The 19,838-nt window shown below is 34.7% G+C and overlaps 1 protein-coding gene across 41 annotated transcripts in view; it reads left to right on the top strand.

Moving 5' to 3' along the window:
- Nucleotides 1-19,838, top strand: part of Wdr62 (WD repeat domain 62) — a 480,266-nt gene that overhangs the window by 254,862 nt on the left and 205,566 nt on the right. For 7 of the 41 annotated variants that reach the window (XM_073969117.1, XM_073969145.1, XM_073969135.1 and 4 more), the window contains exons 1-2: nucleotides 1,175-1,923; nucleotides 12,014-12,640. The exons of 13 other annotated variants lie outside the window; for them this stretch is intronic. In XM_073969117.1, coding sequence (XP_073825218.1) covers nucleotides 12,368-12,640 — 273 coding nt within the window. In that variant the 5' untranslated portion in view covers nucleotides 1,175-1,923; nucleotides 12,014-12,367. Of the gene's footprint in view, nucleotides 1-710; nucleotides 848-1,174; nucleotides 1,924-12,013; nucleotides 12,641-19,838 lie in introns of those variants that run through there. 21 more of the 41 variants (XM_073969146.1, XM_073969134.1, XM_073969127.1 and 18 more) reach the window with 10 other exon arrangements.

Genomic DNA, 19,838 nt, shown 5'->3' with positions numbered 1-19,838 from the left:
TGGCCCACATCGTTAGTATGAACAAACTGCGTATACTTAATATCACACGTTAGATTTTTTGACGTTACTCATACGCTTTGGAACGAGTACAGTGAACTAGGACCTAGATTACCCAACTCTAATATTTACTACAAGCTTTACAATAAATATAAATAGCTTAGAGATTTGACTTAAAGTTCCAAAATCTCTAGGGCGGTATTGAAATCCACCATATATACCCCTATGTGATATGCTGCAACAAACTTTTGTGTCGAAAGATACTGTCCACATAGAGGTGTAGGGTATACCAACACAAAAATAAAATCTCTTACTGATTCTCTTTTTTACAAATTCTCTTGGACTGACTACAAAAACACATAGTGCTTCTCTTTTTGCCTTAGCTTTGAGTGCTGATCGTCGTCGTTGTTGGTGTATACGATGAACGGCAATCTCAGCTAAGAACTATGGGTTTGCTTGGTTGGGTGTCAAAAGAGGTGGTGTTGTGGGGTGAAAACTTGTTGGGAAATTTTCAAACCATAAACAGAGACGCCAGTAGTATAAGTGTTTTATTGCTGCTGTTGTTGTTGTTGTTTCTATTGTGAGACTTAAAAAGTTTTCCCCCATTTTTAGACAAATCCAGTTTGTTATTGTTTTTGTTGTAGTTTTAGGCTGGTTGTTGTAGCTTTGTGTGATTATGATGGTGCCCTCTCGATCAAAAGTGCGGCTCGTTTAGTTTGGTTTAAGCGTTATCCCCGAAAGCATTATAAGTGCATGTTGTGTGGGGCATTAGGGAAACCCAAAGCTGGCTGCATTGAATAATTTATTCTCATGTCGTCGTTTTTGGTGGTCTTTTTGTTTAAATTCTAAAGTCAGCGATGAAGATGTTTTTAAAAAGTTTTTATTTTTTTTTGCTTTTATTTGAAGTGATCTTTATGTGTTTTCTTTTGTGTCTTTATTTTGATCATGATATTCGCATTTCTTGTAACAACAACATTGACGCCAAAGTTCGCAGCAAGCAGCGCCATTCCTCCTTGCTCACGCGAAAATAGTGAAGAGTTAATTTTTTTATTGTTGCCGCTGCTTTGGGTGGTGCGCCAAACCAACCAGCCACTCAACTCAGCTGTTTCGTTGAGGGAATCAAATCGAGAGACGGTTGGTTGGCTTACCACCAACTAAGTGCTGTTGCTGCATTTAGTCGCGTTCGTAGCATTCACAATAGACGTTGGAACGGTACGGTGCAAGGCCAAAAGAAAATGTGCAACAATATTTTTTCTTCAATAAAACACAAATAAATATTAAACAAATGTACAACAACAAAATAAATGAAAATATTTTCCCATTATTTAACGAAGAGTGTGAAAAAATTGAATAGAAAGCAAATTGTTGTTTTTCAGCGCTGAGTGTGCGTGTGTGTGTGTTTTACAAGTCTAAGTTAATAATTCTCATTAAGGCTGTAACAATTAACAGCAGCCTGCAGCAATTAATGGTCAGTGTCAATCAATGTCGTTGATTTTTCGTTGGTCGGCCGCTGTTCGCTATGTTAGTTAACGACGAAAAAATGAGCAATTTTATGTGACAACTATGAAAACAACAATAACAAAATAAAATGGTGGGTCTTCTTTGCCACCCCTGATAAATGCCCCCAACCACCCCAATAAATCAATCAAGAATTAAATTGTGTGAAAATTCTGTAGTAAGAAAAACCAACAACAACAAAATTTTGTGATGAAACAAAAAAAAAAACGAAACCATAAGAGAGAAAGAATAATCATTAACAAGAAGAATTAGTGAGAAAAGTGCAAAAGGAGACGTGAAAAACAACAAAACAAAATATAATTGCAAAATAATTCGTCGTCGTCGTCAAAATGTTGTGATTTAAGCGGTTTATTCAATTCTTTGCTATACAAAGTCATCATCAGCGTTGTCGCGTTTTTCCTATTCTATGTAGTGTCTGTCTGCCTATATATCAGGCGGTGCTTTGTATTGTTGTTGTTGTTGCTGCTGTCGGTTTTTGACCATATAGTTTTTTGATACATAACCTGGTGGCAATATTGTTTTGTGGCTACTGCTGTTGTTATTTTGTTGTATGCCGCTGGTGTTAGCTTAATTGTACAGTGTTATATTTATGGTACTGACTGACCTCCATTTCGTAATACTCATTCATACATTCGTATCGATAACCCCTCTTGTTGGACCGGCTTATTTGTTATAAATAAAATAACAACAAATAATGAAAAATATATAGACTAAATTTACCAAATCTTGGTCTTATATTTTCCGGGCAGAATTGCAATGCTACGGAATCACCTACATTCGGTTAGATTAATAGGACAAATATGTCCCAATACTTTTCTCTTCTGGGGGATAAATATATTGATATAGAATCACACGAAAAAAAATTATAATCAAGGTAATCATATTTCGCTCGGAATTTTCCGCACGGAAAATAATTTTAAAAAGTGAATTTCTTTAAAAATCTATATTTTAAAACGGTGAAAACTACTAGAATCACTTAATTATGGAATATTCTTGCCGAATCGACAAATATATTCCCTTTTGGACATAAATATGGAAAAAAAATGTGAAATTGGGGAAAGGGAACAAATTTCACAAGGAATTTTTATTCATGATTTAAAATGTTAAATCTGAAGATTCTATGCTAATATACGTGGAATTAGATATGTAAATTAAAATAAGATAGTCTGTTCAATAAAAATTTAAAATAGGTATGTGCAAAAAATAGAAAATACCCTTAAGGAACTAACATCCATATTACAGAACAGGCGCTTCAAATAACATTTATTTGAAGTAATATTTGATGCGAATAAAATCAAATGATCCGACATTGTCCCTTCCCAGAGTTACAATTTGTTATAAGACCAAAAGTCATAAGTACTAGGACAATGAAATTAAAAAAATCAGGACACTGGGCACAAAATTGAAATAATCCGTGGTGCTTTCGACATGAAAGTGTCATCGTAAAGAATTGCAGGAATTCAAAATTCCAAGAATTTGTGAAAATGTGTGTGAAGTCTGGATTAATTCTACCAAGTATCATTCTAAATCACCACACAATGTAAACCAGTAAGGAAAGGATCAAAGTCGGGCGGGGCCTACTATATGATACCCTACACCACTCTGAATATGTAAAATATAAATCGGAGCTATATCCAGATCTTAACCGATTTCGATATAATTTGGCACATTTATTTCAAGATCGAATTCAGTCACACATTCGAAATATCATTGAAATCGGAAATATATAGCGTGAGTGGTACAGAAAATACTTGAAATCGGCCGAAAATATATGGGAGCTATATCCAAATCTGAACCGATTTCGATATAATTTAGCACACTTATTTGTAGACCAAATTCAGTCACACATTCAAAATTTCATCAAAATTGGACGTATATAGCGTGTTTGGTGCAGCAAATACGTGAAATCGGGCGAAAATATATATGAGAGCTATATCCAAATCTGAACCGATTTTCACCAAAAGCAATAGCGTTCTTCCTATGGCTAAACAAGTTGTAGTCCCCAATTTTCAGCTGAATCGGGCAAAAAATGCGACCTGTACGTTGCGAACAAAAATACATGGACAGACGGACGGACATTCATAAATCGACTCAGAAAGTGATTATATGTATATCCCCAAAAGGAACTGTGGGTCTACTTTGCTTCCTTTTGTATGTTACATACAAATGCACAAAGACATAATACCCCTTACCACAGTGTGGTGTAGACTATAAAAACATATCGTGTAAAGTACCCATAACTTGTAGCACTAAACTTCAAGGATTCCTCCTTCATTTAATTTTATGCGTGGGTCACCTTTCTCACGACATGACATCAGAATTGTATTGGTATGAATCAACGACTATAACGTAGCCATTTATTAACCGATTTGAAAAAAATAATAGCTTATTCGAAAGATATTATTCAACCATTTAACAAAAAAAGGAATAATAAAAATCCAAAAGAAGTTATGTCCGTTTAAATTTTCACTACTTTTAGCGTCATAAAACAATAAAACGATGTGATTCAAACGAACCAAAGTATTTTCTTTTTACACGGACCTCAACATGATAGAATTCTTGCATCAGAACGCTTGAATATTTTTCTGGTCAACTTTTGTAGCACAATGTCATTTATCGATATTTTCCGAAAAATGTGCACCTTCTCAAGCTCAAAACTGCCTGAAGGAGCATTTCAATGCTTTCGCGATGTACTAGAGAGTTCTTAATTATTGTCTTGGCTACAATTTTTGTCTCAATGTTGGATCGAAAATCTCAATAGTTTGGCTGTTATATCGTCGGTGTCATGCTTAAGTGTTCCATACGTCATTTTGCCCGTTTTGAGATAATCGCATTTTAATGTTTTGCGTCACAACTGCGTGGAGCTGACTAAAGAAAATATTTATATTTTTGACTTGAAATATTAATAATAGTATAAAGAACATATTTACAAAAATGTGGAGGAATATGTATGAATAAAAAAGAATTTTTGTCGATTTGTTCCGTATCCATACTTATGACACAAATGTGAAATATTGTAAATCACATAGAAGGTACAAAGTGACAAAAAAATTACATCTTTGACTCAATAAATTAAATACTTCTAAAGCAAAAATTAAAGTTCTGATTTTTGAAATGTGTTTTTAAACTTGTAAGTTTTTAAAATATTAATTTCGTAACTGGAAAAAGTTTAAGCTTTCGCGTCGATGAGTTGATATCTCGGAAACTAGACAGATAGAAAATAGCCGACTTGAAATTTAGAAAGAGCATACCGGAAAACCCTAGAAACCACCTGTATTTCAAAAAGTCAAAAATGGCGTATGGAACACTTAAGCATGACACCGACGATATGCCAAAATATGCAAAAAAGCGTGGATAAAAAACTTCAGTCGAATTCGGGAGGCTCGATTTTCACCGTAGACATATGGCCAATGACCTTTTTTGCTCAGTACAATCCCAGGAATCAGAATTGCGACGCGCCGCACAAAAAAACTTTAACAGAATTTCTCATAATTTTCAAAATAAATATTAAATTCCAATGCTTTTGCGATGTACTAGAGAGTTCTTAATTTTGTCTTCGCTAAAATGTTTGTCTTAGTGTTGGATCGAAAATATCAATGGCTGCTATATGCCAAAATATCCAAAAAATTGGGTAAAAAACTTCAAGTCAAAATCGGGAAGCTCGATTTTCACCGTAGACATATGGCCAATTTACTTTTTTTGCTCAGTCGTCTGTCTTGCTGGTACGCATGAAACTTTCGAACGATTCAATTCATTTGGACAAAACTTTGGACCTAGTAATATTTTTTCGAAACTTAGATCAAGCTCTATGATATGATATCCCATAACAGTCAAATCTCCCACAAAAGTTCAAATATTTTCACTAAAATGGTGAGCACTATAACTCTCGAAAGGAGAAACTGATTTTGTCCAAACTTGACGCATCGTAACATTATTTTCAAACATACATCATATCCGAATATTTACTATATCGGTCTACAACTTCGGGTACCTGTAACACATATGGGGTTATTATGAATGAAATTTCCCCGTGAGTTTTGTTTTTCCGCCGTTGCAACTTAAGGGAGAAAGTGAAAAATATCACGGGGAATTGTCGTTCATGATTACCCCCATAATGTCAAACTTTTTGCAAAAGTGCAATTTAAGAACATGTCTTGGATAGTTTTTTTCTTTTTTTCAATGGGTTGTCCTCGCGGCGCCTATTCCGGCAATACAATGTTTTTTAGGGACAAATCCATACTTCCTGAGATAATGGCCCGAAGGCTCTAAACACCCTGCCAACACCATCTAAAATGATCAATGAGGGCAATAACTTACGAATTTAGTATTCGAATTGACCAAAGCTTTGGAAAACGTCAAATTCCCTCCAAACGTTCATAAAATAGCAAGAACTTCTGGTACCCACCTTACAAAAGTCCAACATTTTCGCTTAAAGGCATGATTCTTTTGCATTTTTTACCGAAGGTACTACTTGTGGTCCTCTACATCGATATGATTTTTGTGGGCATGTCCATACTTGCTGAGACAATGGCCGAAAAGCAGGCACCAACTTAAATAACTGGTGTACACGGTAACCATCGAATGGAGTGACTGACATTGATTCAAATTTTAAAAATCGTAGTGTTTTTATTAAACTGAAATGAAGTTAGAAATGTATAATATATCTGACTTCCCTCACAAAAGTTGGAAATTTTCCCTTAAATGCAGTTTAATGGGTGTTGGAGGATTATTTTCAACTTTTTACCGATGGCCGTTCCTGCGTTTCTTTTACAGTGATATACATATTGTTTTTAATGGGCAAGTTCATGCTTCCTGACATAATAACCAACTAAATTGTTCCCAAGGCAACCCCGTCCAAGAACTACTCTCGCAAAAGATAAACAAATTGAAAAAGGAAAGGCGAACTGGGAATTTTGTTTGTATGATGCCGATTTCGCTGTTATTGGCACGGCTCATTAGGTATATCGGTTGCTGTTGCAGTGGCTTCTCTTGATACTGCTTCGAACCTTATACATATATCGAAGTTATTGTAATATTGTAACTGCGAATAATGTAATTAAGAGACTAAGTTTGCCATCGAAATTTGATTTTTCGAATGCAATGTGCTTTTTTTCAAACGCTTTTTAGCACAGCCTTTGAAAGTTATGAGTTTGGCTTTGAACACTAACACGTCGTTATAGCATTTTTCATACGTTTTTGAGGATGTTTGTTCTCTTGGTAATAACCCAAGGCTCTAAAAAGTAATACGATTTCCAACTAAAATTGCTGGGTCGATCGTAAAGAAATGGCTCCCAAAATTGGATCCAGTTCCAAGATAGACCACGTCGGCCCATTCCTTCAGGTACCTCCGCCGCAAAAATTCAACGCTTTTGTGCTTTAATCTAGCTTAAGGCCACTTCTCGGATCGTGTTGAAATTTCAGTAGCGGACAGACAGCTGCTGCGATTATGATTGCAAGATTATATTTGTTTGCAAGTGGACGCTAATACTTCCTACATATAGGCCCTGAAATTACCCAATATTTAAGTCCACTACTTCATACACTATAAAAGCGGCCAAGTAGTCTCAATGTCAGGTCAAGGGTAAATTTATTATGTCTAAAACCCCATTGATATGTCCAATAATTGACCATTGAACCTAGTTGTTTACAAGACTACCCTGGATGATTTGTATTGAGGACATACTCTCGGCAATAAAATGCTTAGGTTCTAATTATGATGAATCGATTCCTCTAGCCAGATAGTGCTGATGAACTACTCTTTGGAATTGAGTTAATTTAGAGAAACATGCTGTCGCTTTCTGCTTGCAACAATGCAGGATTTCTAATCGATGTTTTCCTCGAATCGTGTAATACTCACAAAGAGTGTCAGCCGTCCACTATAAGATGATCAATTTTGTTCTTGTTACTTAGTCTGGTAACTGTCACCTGGTTTCATCTCAATATGTCGGAATTTTGATTGATATTTAATTCGAATTCCAACCTACTCGTATATTCGAGAAATGTGACTGGTATTTTGCTGAGGCGTTTAGTCACCTTCGAAAAACTGATGTTAATATCTGGGATTTTCTAATCCCCTAGGAAAAAAGTCAATCTATCTCCTCGCTTTGGTAGCGACACCATATAAAGGTTCCGACCGCTTTTAGACATTATAATTATTTAATCCGATTTTAGACCCTAAGATGTTCAAGATGTTCTTTTCAACCTCACATTAATTTAGTCTATATGGAACCATTTCGCTGAATTTGAGTTAATTTAATATTTTTTTTAAATTTTCCTATTGTTTGTCCAAGACCTTTGAGCTTAACCTGCAAACCAAACTGTTGGATTCCGGTCGTCCGGCTTTTAACCGAAACAGCAGCACAAGAATCCCTTATCAAAAGGTAACAAAATCTATCCCTAAATGCAAAAATTCGTCAATGAGAGAAAAAGTACACTCATACAATATTAACGAAACTCGTACGGAAGTCTAATATTACGTTGGGCAAAACTTCAATTTGAAAGGACCTGACGGATATAAGATAATTGTTCTGCTAGGTAGTTACATTTCTATTTATTATAAGCTTTCCTCATAGTATCAACTCATCTTTCTATTGCCAAAAAGAGACAATAACCAAATTTTGTTTTTGTTTTTTAAATTATCTGCTCTCCAATTAAAAATTTTCGGTTTATTTGAACATGTAAAAGTTTTGCTTCATGTCGTCACTGTAGCGCCGATGCTGCTGCGGCTGCTACAAACCATCCAACCAACCTCATCATTATGTAAAAATAATGGATTTAATAAATTTTTGTCGGTCCACTTTGTTGTTACAATTGTTGTTTGGTGTTGTAGTAGTTGTTGTAGTGCTTGATTATTCTTTGTCATGGCTATTTCTTTTTAGAGCGTAAAAAACGTGAAAAATATGTTAACAATTTTGTTTTGTTTCAACATGGGGGGAGAAAGAAATAAAAATTCAAATTGAAAACTATGCTGTAAAATGGTGTATTTAGTCAAGGGAAAGGAAGGAGAATTGACAAATGAGACAACGACGTAGCCATAGGCGGCTCAGAGGATCCGAGGGCCCCCGATATTTGCATTAATTCAGGTGGTCTAGCCGCTTTTTCCGGTAGGGGGAAATAGCAAAAATTCCCACAAAGCTGAATTTTGGTGGAGAGCTAGGGTTAGCCATTAGAAGCAACGTCGTAAAAGTCCCCATCGATCCCATGTGTGCAAAACAAGTTATTCGGGGTCAAAGGTCAAATTTTAAGGGTTTTTAGGTTTTCGGATTTATTTCTTGAAAACGGTTGATCTAATCAAAAAGTTACTAAAGTAAATATTGTAGACAGAAAAATTATCTACAAGTTTGACCTTTATAATTTTTTTCCTAGTGGAGTGGAGTGGTGGAGTGTTGTGGGTCCAGGCTTCTCTGCTGGGAATGTGCACAACTATTTGCTCGAAGTTCATTTGTGGTGATATGTAGTCACTTAAATGCTCCTTGCTTGTTGGCACATTCGTTCGGTTGAGAATCGCAGCGTGGCCCTGTTGGGCAAACCCTAGCTCTCCACCAAAATTTAGCTCTCTGGGAATTTTTGCTATTTCAATGTCTATTTTGACCGGACTATTAGCTACCCGATGATCTGAGGAAAAGGCGGGCATTTTAACAGGAAATCTAGGAATGAATGGATCCTACAAGACGAAAGTATAAAAAACTTACAACCAGAGCTCCAAAACACTCGCTCGAATTCTACTCGCGAGTGAAACTCGAGCAAGTTCGAGCGAAAAAAAATAAATGGAGTATATTCTATTTTTACTCGTCACTCGCGAAACATATTTCAGTCTTGCTCGTTTTTACTCGCAAGTGAAAAGTGTTTACGAGTACGAGTACTTGAAGAGTACGAGTTTTGCAAGAAAAAAAAAAACGAGTGGGAGTGAAAATGCTCGAAATAGAGTACGAGTTTACTCGAAGAGTAAAATCGAGTGGAAAAGAAATATTTTGAAAAAAAATTGTTTTGTAGTGTTTGGTGGGAATTTGAAGGAGGACATATTGAGAGAGGGAAAGTTGAGGGCGGGGAAGTTGAGGGGGAGGGGAAATTGATTTGGAGGGGGGTTGCAAAAATGGACCCTCCCTTAAAATTTTTTGGTTTTTGGCAATTTTTTGGGGGGTGGGTCAAACATGCCTCTCCAAAAAATTACCCACCTTAGCTTGCACCCCCCTCTATTTCGAGCATTTTCAATCCCACTCTTATTTTTAAACCATGGGAACTCGCGAGTGCTCCCAAATAAAACAAAAGAGTGGAGAGTAAACTTATTTTAAAACTCGTAATCTTCGAGTACTCCCACTCGCAGGTAACTTTCACTAGCGAGTAAAAACGAGGAAATCGGAGCTCTGCTTACAACAGTATTTCCTATTCGACATTCCTTTGACTTGAATGGAGAAGGAAACTAAAAAGAGAGACGGGCAGACCCACGGTTGGTAGTTTTTCCGCTACTTGTGGTGATTTTTAACGTATAAAAGCCACTGTTTAAGCAGAGAGGCTAACTGTTCCAAGGTAAAAATCGCTACATTTTTGTATGGTCTGTACCTCGGAACAGTTTCATTCTTGGACATCCCCATTAAAACCCTTTGTACCCTCATGAATGTTTGAGGGATATTTTTTGTTATTGATGATTTTTTTGCTAGGACTTTTCCCCTCTTCCACTATGAACCCTTTTACGACGCCTTGTGTATTGCATTATTTCTGAATATTTTTGAATGCGATAAAATGAAGCAGCGTAAATATAACCGACAGAACTTTAGCGAAATGAGGTAATTTCATTAAAAATAACAAAATGCCAGTGGCGTTGTTTTGTAGCTAATTTTTTCTCTGACAAAAAACAAATAGCCGGGAACAAACATACAGGCCGCTTATTTCAAACAACAAAAAAGCCCTATACAATCAAACAGAACCGAATGTAAAAACAAAGTAAAACTAAAAAGTCATCAAATGGTGTGTTTTGCTGCGCCGTGATAATGACACCTCTTATTAGAATAAATGAAAAAAAAAAAATAAACAGAAATAAAACAAACTTAAAAAAAAACACAAAATTCTGTACTCTTTTTTCCTATGAAGATAACCCAACAAATAAAAAAACCAAAGCAGCAACGTCAACGCCATTGAAACCAAGTTTGGCAACTAACGCTCTGCCTGCTGCTGAGGTGCATGTGAACTTTTTGAGAAGAAAAAATAAAATTTTTTTAATATTGTTTTTTTTTTCTTCTTTAATTAAGAGAAAAAATGATTAGAATTTTAAAATTGTTTCGCTGTAGCAGAGATAGGTAGAGAGTGAGAGAGAACATTAAAACGATTATTTACTATCTTATCGCAATTGTTTGCAATACAGTTTTTGTTTTCGCAAAATATCAATTTTTTTATTTGGTTTACTAAGTGTGTTTAGAGAGTCTAAAAGAAACTTATATCGAAAGCTGAAGAATAAAATTCGATGAGTATGGTAATGCTATTCTGCCAGAAAGCTTCTCAAACAATTTTGCAACAACAACTACAACATACTCGTACTAATGGCTCATGTCTTATCAGCCTAAGGTATGGAAGAAGGAAGGTATAAAAGTCACACAGCAATTGATTACGTTCAAGTAACGTCATTTCGGTTTTGGGGGAAATTTATTTTTCTTTCAAAAACCACTCATTTTGGTGTTGTTTTTTTTTGTCACTGAATAGAATATGCAAATTTGTTGGGTATTGTTACTTTTATTCTCCACCTTCCACCACCTCCCTCCCACCTTGCCATTCAGTTAGCCAAGATAAAACAAACAAGTGAAGATAATTTCAAAAACGAAATTACCTAACCGCCGTCAAAGGTCGTTCTTTTTTTATAATCACAAAACACAGTCCAAGATAAATATAATTTTAATTGGTATATTTTTATAGCTGAGAACTACAATCGTTTGTTGTTGTTGGGGATTTCATAAAAGATATCCGTCACTGGACAAATACGAACAAAATGTTGCGATATGGCCAGTGGTGGTTGACCTTTCTTTTTCTTTTTAGATTAGCAATGAAATATTTCACGAACAAAGGTTCTTTTTTATGGAAATACTTTGAAATAATATTAGGAACAGTAAGCGTTACTATAGGATGGGCGATCAGCATAAACTGAGTTTAATGTAGGTAGTAGGGTCATGTGCAATTTTTTCTTATCACTCCATGCTAACGCCCCCTATATTAACTAATTTAATTTTGACTTTGACTAAGAACTTTGAGTGTTATACTTTTTTTGTTTGTTTGTACAATTTGCGACATTCTCGCCGAAATAGCAAAACAAAAGAGTTTTGTGTCGTGTGTACAGGTCTCTGTCTCGTTATATTAAATCATTTCCGGTGCAATGTCAGCAACCAAAGCCGACACAAACAACAAAATTCGATAGCAGCAGACACTATCTAACAGCAGCAACAATAACAACATCATACCTCCCTTCCCCCTCTCACACAATTTAAAACAATATTCTCTATGACGTCTTCTTTAGGCTTACATTTTACAAATGGAAAACCCGCAACAACAAAAAATCTAAAACAAATGGAAAAATAAAAATACCGTTAAGCTGCGAAAAAAATGTAAAACAAAAAAGAAAATTAATTATGGCAAATTTATGCAAACAAAATGAAAGTGTGTGGAAATAAAAGAAATTCAATTTGAATATAACTAGAAAAATAATTATAACAACAACAACAACGACGACATCAACACAAATGCAATTCCACAATAAAGTGAATTTGTGATAAAAAAAAAAAACAAGGAAACAAAAACAAAATTCAGTGCTATGTTTGTTTAAAGCCCCACCATTGCCGTTTGTCTGTCACCATCACCACCACCAATCACCATGTATAATAATTACACCAACTCCAACACCCCCTCCTCCCCCTCTCCCCATGTCACAATGCGGCGTTTAACGCCCCTATCATCGTTCTCCAGCATCAACAGGCAAAGCAATCCGCCACCCGGTCCCCAGAGATCTGTATCTACATCTTCGTTGAACATCCCCTTTAGTGCACCGGCTCATCTAATGCAATCGGCCTTTGAATATCCCCCAGTTCCCATGGTGCATAAAGTTGGCTCATCAAAATACCCGCTAAATTATGAACGAACAGACAAAGTAAGTTTTATCGGTTTTCAATTGTTTTTACTTCGTTATTTGATTTATTCAAATTCTGATTTTTCATTATTGAAATTTATTAACTTTTAATTGGCATCAACTTCTTTATGGGGTTGGGCACAGAATTACTCAACGGGAAAGTGAAGAAATGTTTTCCAAATTATAAAAAGTTTCCCTTAGTTGTGGAGTCGGTTACATGTGAATTAAGTGAAAATGCATAGTTGTAAAATTCTATATTTAACAAATCATAAAAATTCAAATTTTGAGTGCCACCTTGGTGCAATTACGCACTGTCTGCCTTCGAATCAACAAGACCAAAACAAAATCACATTTTCCAACTGTATGAAATCTTTCAGCAAAATAATGGCTTACAATTCCTTAATATTCTAGCTACGCAGCAAAAAAAATCATTACCAAGTAATGACTTTATTTAGTAAATTTTGGCAGTAGTAACTGCTTACAAATTTCGGATGAGCCGATTTGGTCCAAAATGTAGCTTTCGTAATATTTTATCCAAACTTAGCCGATTTGGTCCATACTTTACACATCCTAATATATCTACCAGGTATACATCAGGTTCGAATATGGACTATATTTGTCCACTAATGCGGGTACCTCCACACAAAATTTCGGATAATTTCACTTTAAGACCTGCTCTCTCTCGAATCACTTCGATTTTTGTTGAAGCAACTTGCATTACTGAACCCCTTTACGATGGTTAAAGTCTTTTCAGGGGCAAGTAAATACTTCCTGAGAAAATAGCCCGAAAGTTGTAAAAAGCCATATGTAGTGGCTGGAGCGCACTATAGCACTCGAACTGGTCAACCGATTTGGTCCGAAATTTGGCCTTCGTCATACTTTGTCCAAACTTAGTTTTAGTTCGAAGATGGGCAATATCGGTCCACAAATTCCAGTACTTCCCACCAACATTTAAAAAATGTCACTAAAATGGTATGCCCGATAAACTTTTTTGAACGGGGTAACCAATTTGGTCCAAACTTTGGATCTTCTAATATTTTATCCAAATTTAGTTTAATTTCTAAAATGTCCCATATTGGTCCTCTCCTTAAGGTACCTCCCCTGAAAAAGTTCAAAATTTTTGTTTAAGTGCAGTTTAGTCTGTTCGAAGATCCTTTGGAAATGTATGCCGATGTTATTCGCTGTATTTCTGTTTACAGCGATATTATGTTTTCCGTTGACAAGTTCATGCTTCCTGGCATACTAGTCCAAATGTTATACAATGGGTGCGATATCAATCGAAAAGGTATGATCCCAAAATAAGGTCCACTTTCATAATGGACTACGTCAGTCCATTCCTTCAAGTACTTCCTCCGCAACACTTGAAGGGCCACAAAATTCTGAAAAGACCCTAAATACATTCGATCTTACCGTAGATGAAAGATTCAATTCACATAGGCTGAGGGTATATCTATGTCGGCAAAGCCGTCTGATACTTTTTTACTTTATTACATTATTTTTGCTCAGCGATAAAATAGAAATGTAATATTAATTTTGCAAAAGTAGAATCTGTCTGCAGTCCTTCCCCGAATGTCCGTGGGAAATGGTTTTTGTTTTTTTTATGAATTTTATGATTTTTGAAACGAAAATTTCAGTAAACCCAAATGCCACATCTATCTGAAAAATGTAGTAAGAAAAACATTTTCTAATCTCTAGTCGACAGAACATATTGACCACCAAAAACGACCTATGTTAAGTCATGCATCACCAAACCTGTCAGAACTGCAACATGTTATATCTTCTCAAGTATCCATCCATGTTATAAAACGAAGATTCGGTATGTCGTGTCAGTCATCTTTATCCAAATGAATAGAATTCAAGAGCATGAATTTGTTGACGCTTTAAACAAGAAAACATTTGAGAGCTATTCCTTAACATTTTCAAGATAAAAGAAGATTTTAATCAGAGGGACCACATTAAAACATCTCGTGAGTGTCATCCAAATATGTCACAAGAAACCAATTATGTTGTGATAAATGAAAGGCACTCTTCGAGAGTGTGGGGGCTATCGATTCTAGAAGCAAACATTGACTCAGATATCTTACTACCTGTTGTAGAAAAAATTCTCATCTGACTGAACGTAGAAAAGAAAGAAAACTAAAGCAACACGGAAGCTGGCGTTTGAAAAGATATCCGTAGCTGGCCCATTTAACATACACAATTGCTTCATGAATGCCACCCACGTCCCGATTTTCATATTCACGCAAAAATAATTTGTGCAATTTCCTTTGGTTTGTAAAGTATGATGATGTTGATTATGGTAGGGAATCATTCGTACGACCAGGAGTCTCGTGGTGGATACACGCAGAAAAATATATGTTAGAAATATGTTTGGATCCAAACAAATATATGTTTGGGACTGGTTGCAAACAAATATCTGTTTGCAACATTTTCTAACGTATCTTCATTTTATTTGTTCGGGTACCAGTTGAGTAACAAAATGCTGTTTTATAATAACGAGCTGTGTAGATGGTGTAATAGAAGACGCTGAAAAAATTTTGTTTTTGCTTTGGTGGTGTGTATGCGGCCAAACGGGTGTGGTTCGTGTTTTGTTGTTGCGATTTTTTCTTGCACAAGCAGTCATTTGTTCTGTAACTCACAGTTAACCAACCTAGCAAGCAAAGAGGAAAAGAAAAAAATTATATTAATTATTTTTGTTTTTTTTTTCTTTTCTAAAGACAATCGTTGAGTAAAGACAGTAAAGTCAGTGAATAAATCAGTGTTTTGTGTTTTCTTAAAGTAATGGCGCTTTTAAGTAAATTAGATGCCTAATACATTTTATACTTGGAAGTTTTATAATTGAATCAAAAAGGTGAAGAAGGTGAAAGAAGAAATCGCATTTAATATTGCTAATAACATTAATACAATTTTCATATTCATGCATATATTTGATATATGGATGTACCTATTTTTTACGTTGTATAATCATTTGATTCCAGATGCCGATTTCCCGTTGATGATTTCAATTTTGAGAAGAATGTGTTTTATTTCACAACTAACGAGGAGGGTTCAACGATGTTTCTATATTTTATAATTAATAGTTTATTATTATATTATTAGTTTTTCTTTCTAAAAGTTTTTGTATTTGAAATTTTTTATGTACCTAAGCATCTGTTGTTGCTTTTGTGTTTGGTATTTCTGTTAAAAGAAAAAACCACCACCATTTACAAATGTGTGTGTATGTTTTTGTGGCTTTTGGGTTTGTATCTGGGGGTGTGCACACAAACAAATATTTGTTCTCACACAAGCATATATTTGTTTGCAGTATACAAACATATGTTATATATATAAAATGAAGACCATATTTTTATTTTCCTTACAGACTATATAAATTAACATTTTGTACTTAATTCTGAGAAGTTAATGTATGGCTGGAGATCGAGGCTATTGTATATCTCTTCTACGATCGACTTAAAAGCATAACGTTCTGTGATAGTTACCTAATGTAACGCTAAAAATAAACATATAGCGTAATGAGATATTTTAAAAATGTAAAAATATATATTGTTGCAGCAACAATATATTTGTGTCATTATGGTGATTAAGAGAAGATTATATATAATTTAGGCAGCAATAAATATTTTCATATTTTTTAAATACCCTATTTTGTTCTCGGAAGATCAATATATCTTCTCTACATGTTGTCTCGTTAGACAACCCTTGGGATTAGGCGATAAAAAAGAGGTTCCATGTCATTGATATGAGAGATGTCATTTTCCCCTTGCACTTTAAGGGATGTTCGTGGGAAATAGAATCCTTTTGGAAACCTTACTATATAATCTGTTGCACTTTTTATCTTATTTTAACCTCGGAAAATTATATGATACATATTTATTTGTTGCTGATTTGTGTATTTATTTGTTGCTATTCCTTTAAATATATTTACTATAAACCATTAATTTTTACTTTCATTGAAACTGTTTTACTAAGAAAATTATCTTTCTTTTTTCTTTATAGGTATGTATATTGATTTTCTATAGATGCTATTTTGTAAGTATAAAAAATTATCTTTAATAGAGCGCAATATTAAGTTAACCCACAGCCGATAACTTTTATTGATTATAATTTTCTGTATTATAATTTATAATTATAATAAATATTTTTAAATAAAATAAATACAAATTATTAAGCGACTGGGGGAATACTTCAGGGTTGTCTCTAGTTTTGTAGACAAAAAAAAACAATCAGAAGTTTTTTTTTTTGTTCAAACAAACTTCCAATCATTTCAAGCAGATCTTTGTTTTATCGGAAAGAGCACATCTTAAACTACTTTTGGAATTTTTGTTGTTTAAAAATATAGCATAGTGTTGTGGTAATGGCTATCTGTGAAACCCTTTTTTGTAAAAGCGTTTTGCGGTGCCAACGATAACTCGAAAACGAATCGACCGATCTTCATATATATTTATGGGCGTTTTAAGAACCTAATAATTTAATCTCCAAGTTAAACAGAATTAAAAAAACTGTTTTAAAAATTTAGGAACTGTGAAAGCCAAAATTTCGATTTTAATGATTTTTTTCCAAAAATCGGGCAAAAAAGAATTAAAAAAGAATCTGTCTCGTTTAAAGACAAGTTTTTACAGTGTTTTATTTAACTTGTTTTGGTATCTGTTTAGTTCAAATCTAGTAACTCATTTCACAAACAGTTGCAGTTGACCAATCGAACTAAAATTGTACACATTTTAGATTTGGATGACAATACATGAATATGAAACCAAAATCAATATGGGTCCATTTTTATACCCTCAGCATTTATGCTAACGAGGGTATATACACTTTCATACGGGCAAATATAGTTCGAAAGTTATAGTCCAATGTTATGGTAATAGCCTCCATATAATAACGGAACCTGTCCATTTTAAATAAAATGATTATTAAGATGAGTAAATTGTTAGGTTGCTTGGTGCAATGGTAGGTACACCCGCTGTATAAGTTAGATACTTTCGACTTCAACTTCCCGAGCCTAGTCGATCACTAATGTTGATAGGCATCATCTGGCATCACCTCAGCAAGTTCCCTCTGCGGAGACCGTAGAGTGTTGATGCCAACGGGCGGCGGTTGTTGTTGTTTCGCTCACTTTTGATACTCTTGCTCTCACAGGAAATTAATTGTAAATGTAGAAGAAAACGACAACGATTCTCTGCGATCACTCCAATCCTTGTTTGCAAGAACCTCTGCGTTCACTTGTCGTCTAGCATCGAAAGCACAAAGGCCTCTGTCGCCACCCCAAATTACAAAGGTAATTTTGTTTGTTGTAACAGAAAATAACTACTTGAACTCAATAAAACCAATCATCATTTTATACAAAAGAAATGATACCGCTTTGTTTTTATTTATCTCTTTTCAATTTTCCCCACCAACGCCTCAAGTAAACACCCACCTTCCACACTAAATGTCCTGGTTGATTCCCAGGTCAGACAACATCACATGTCCAACGGTAGCAAGAATACTCTACAGCGTAAAGTTATTGGTGACATTTCCTGAGTATTTCAGCCATGTAAAACTTATCAAGTAATGGTGTCTTAATTTTCGCCGTTGTGACTTGGCTATAAATATCATATCATAGTTCTAATATGAATTGGGATGCACTCGTCGATATGAGAGAAGTCTCTCCTGTCCCTTTATGGATGTTTGTGACAATATATAAAAATATTTGGTAGCCGTTCTTTTAAAACTGTAACAGTATTGTTTGCCATATTTTCCAAACTTGCAAAAAATGGAAACAATTAATTACAAATTTTCCACAATGTGGCGGAAAAATCATGCAAACGCTTTTCCAATGACTTGTTTCGCATCACTTTCGATTTGATGTTATTTTCTATCGATAACCATCAGATGTAATTTCTTAATTTACTTTGTTTTTTAATTGTATAATAACCACAACGAGTATTTGAGCAGCATTATTTTGACAAGCCTTTGAAATTGTGTTAAAGAAAAAAATGGCAGTGGAAAAGCCACCTTTTCTTTTTTTGGTCTTCAAATTTTCTTGTTGCCACAGTTGCGATCATCATCAGTATTAGGCTTATAGAGTTGTTGTTGGTGTTTATTACGTTTATTAAATGCTTTTGATTTTATTGATGTTTATAATTTTCATTTCATTTTGAGTTTGTAATTTTTCCTGATCTCTTTATGCCGTTGTTGTTGTTGTTTTTTGCTTAGTAGAGCTTCAACTATCATTGCTAATCGAATACACTAACCGACAGCACCTTTCAAAGACATTCACTTTTAAAGTTGTTATATTTTTTTGCGGCTGAGGTTGTTGTTGGTGGTGGTGTATTTTAGTTGTTTGCTGTATTTAATGTGTAATAATTACAACAACTATTAATAAAGCAACAACATTAATTTTTGTTGCTTGTTTTAGCACCACTTTTTGTGTGTAGTTGTAATATATAATTTTATTTTGATACGTTTATTGGTGTTTGCGCCGACTGATGGTGAAGGCGGTTGTCGGGCAAGCCTATCAAAATTGCTTTATCAACTCGTTTGGATTTTAAATAGTTTTTATGCTAGCTTATCTTTTACCGAATATTCATTCCACTAAGGAAGTTTGTTGTGGAAGTATTTTCTATCAAACAAATTATGAATCGAATTTTCGAAGTTTTGTGGCCACAGATTATCAAATTACAGATAGTTCGGTTAAAAATTATAGCTAATGTTGACGGTTTTTGGTGGAGAACTTTCGTGGCCACAGAAAACCTCAAATGTCAACTTAAACCTATTTCGGTTAAAATTTTTAGGTAAAATCCTCAAAATACAAAAAATCGGGATGTTCCGTTATATGGGGGCTGTACCAAAACATGGAACAATGTTGAAGATTTTTAGTGAACAAATTTCGTGGCCACTGAGAACCTCAAATGTCAAATTACAGTTAGTTCGGTTAAAAATTGTAGCTAAAATCCTCAAAATACCGAAAGTCGGAAGGTGCCGTTATATACGGGCTATACATATAGACCTATATTTACGTTTTTTGGTGGAGTAGTTTCGCGGCCACTGAGAACCTCAAATGTCAAACTACAGCTAGTTCGGTTAAAAATTGTACATAAAATCCTCAAAATACCGAAAATCGGGAGGTGCCTTTATATGGGAATATACCAAAACATGGACATATGTCCACAATTTTTTGAATATAAGTTTGTTGATCACTAGGAACCCTAAATGTCAAATTATAGCTAATTCGGTTTGA

The sequence above is a fragment of the Musca autumnalis genome, unplaced genomic scaffold (assembly GCF_047663935.1).
Source record: "Musca autumnalis isolate F117 unplaced genomic scaffold, ASM4766393v1 scaffold_2, whole genome shotgun sequence".
Lineage (NCBI taxonomy): Eukaryota > Metazoa > Arthropoda > Insecta > Diptera > Muscidae > Musca > Musca autumnalis.
The sequence above is the reverse complement of the archived record's forward strand: the minus strand, read 5'-3'. Positions and strand labels throughout refer to the sequence as shown.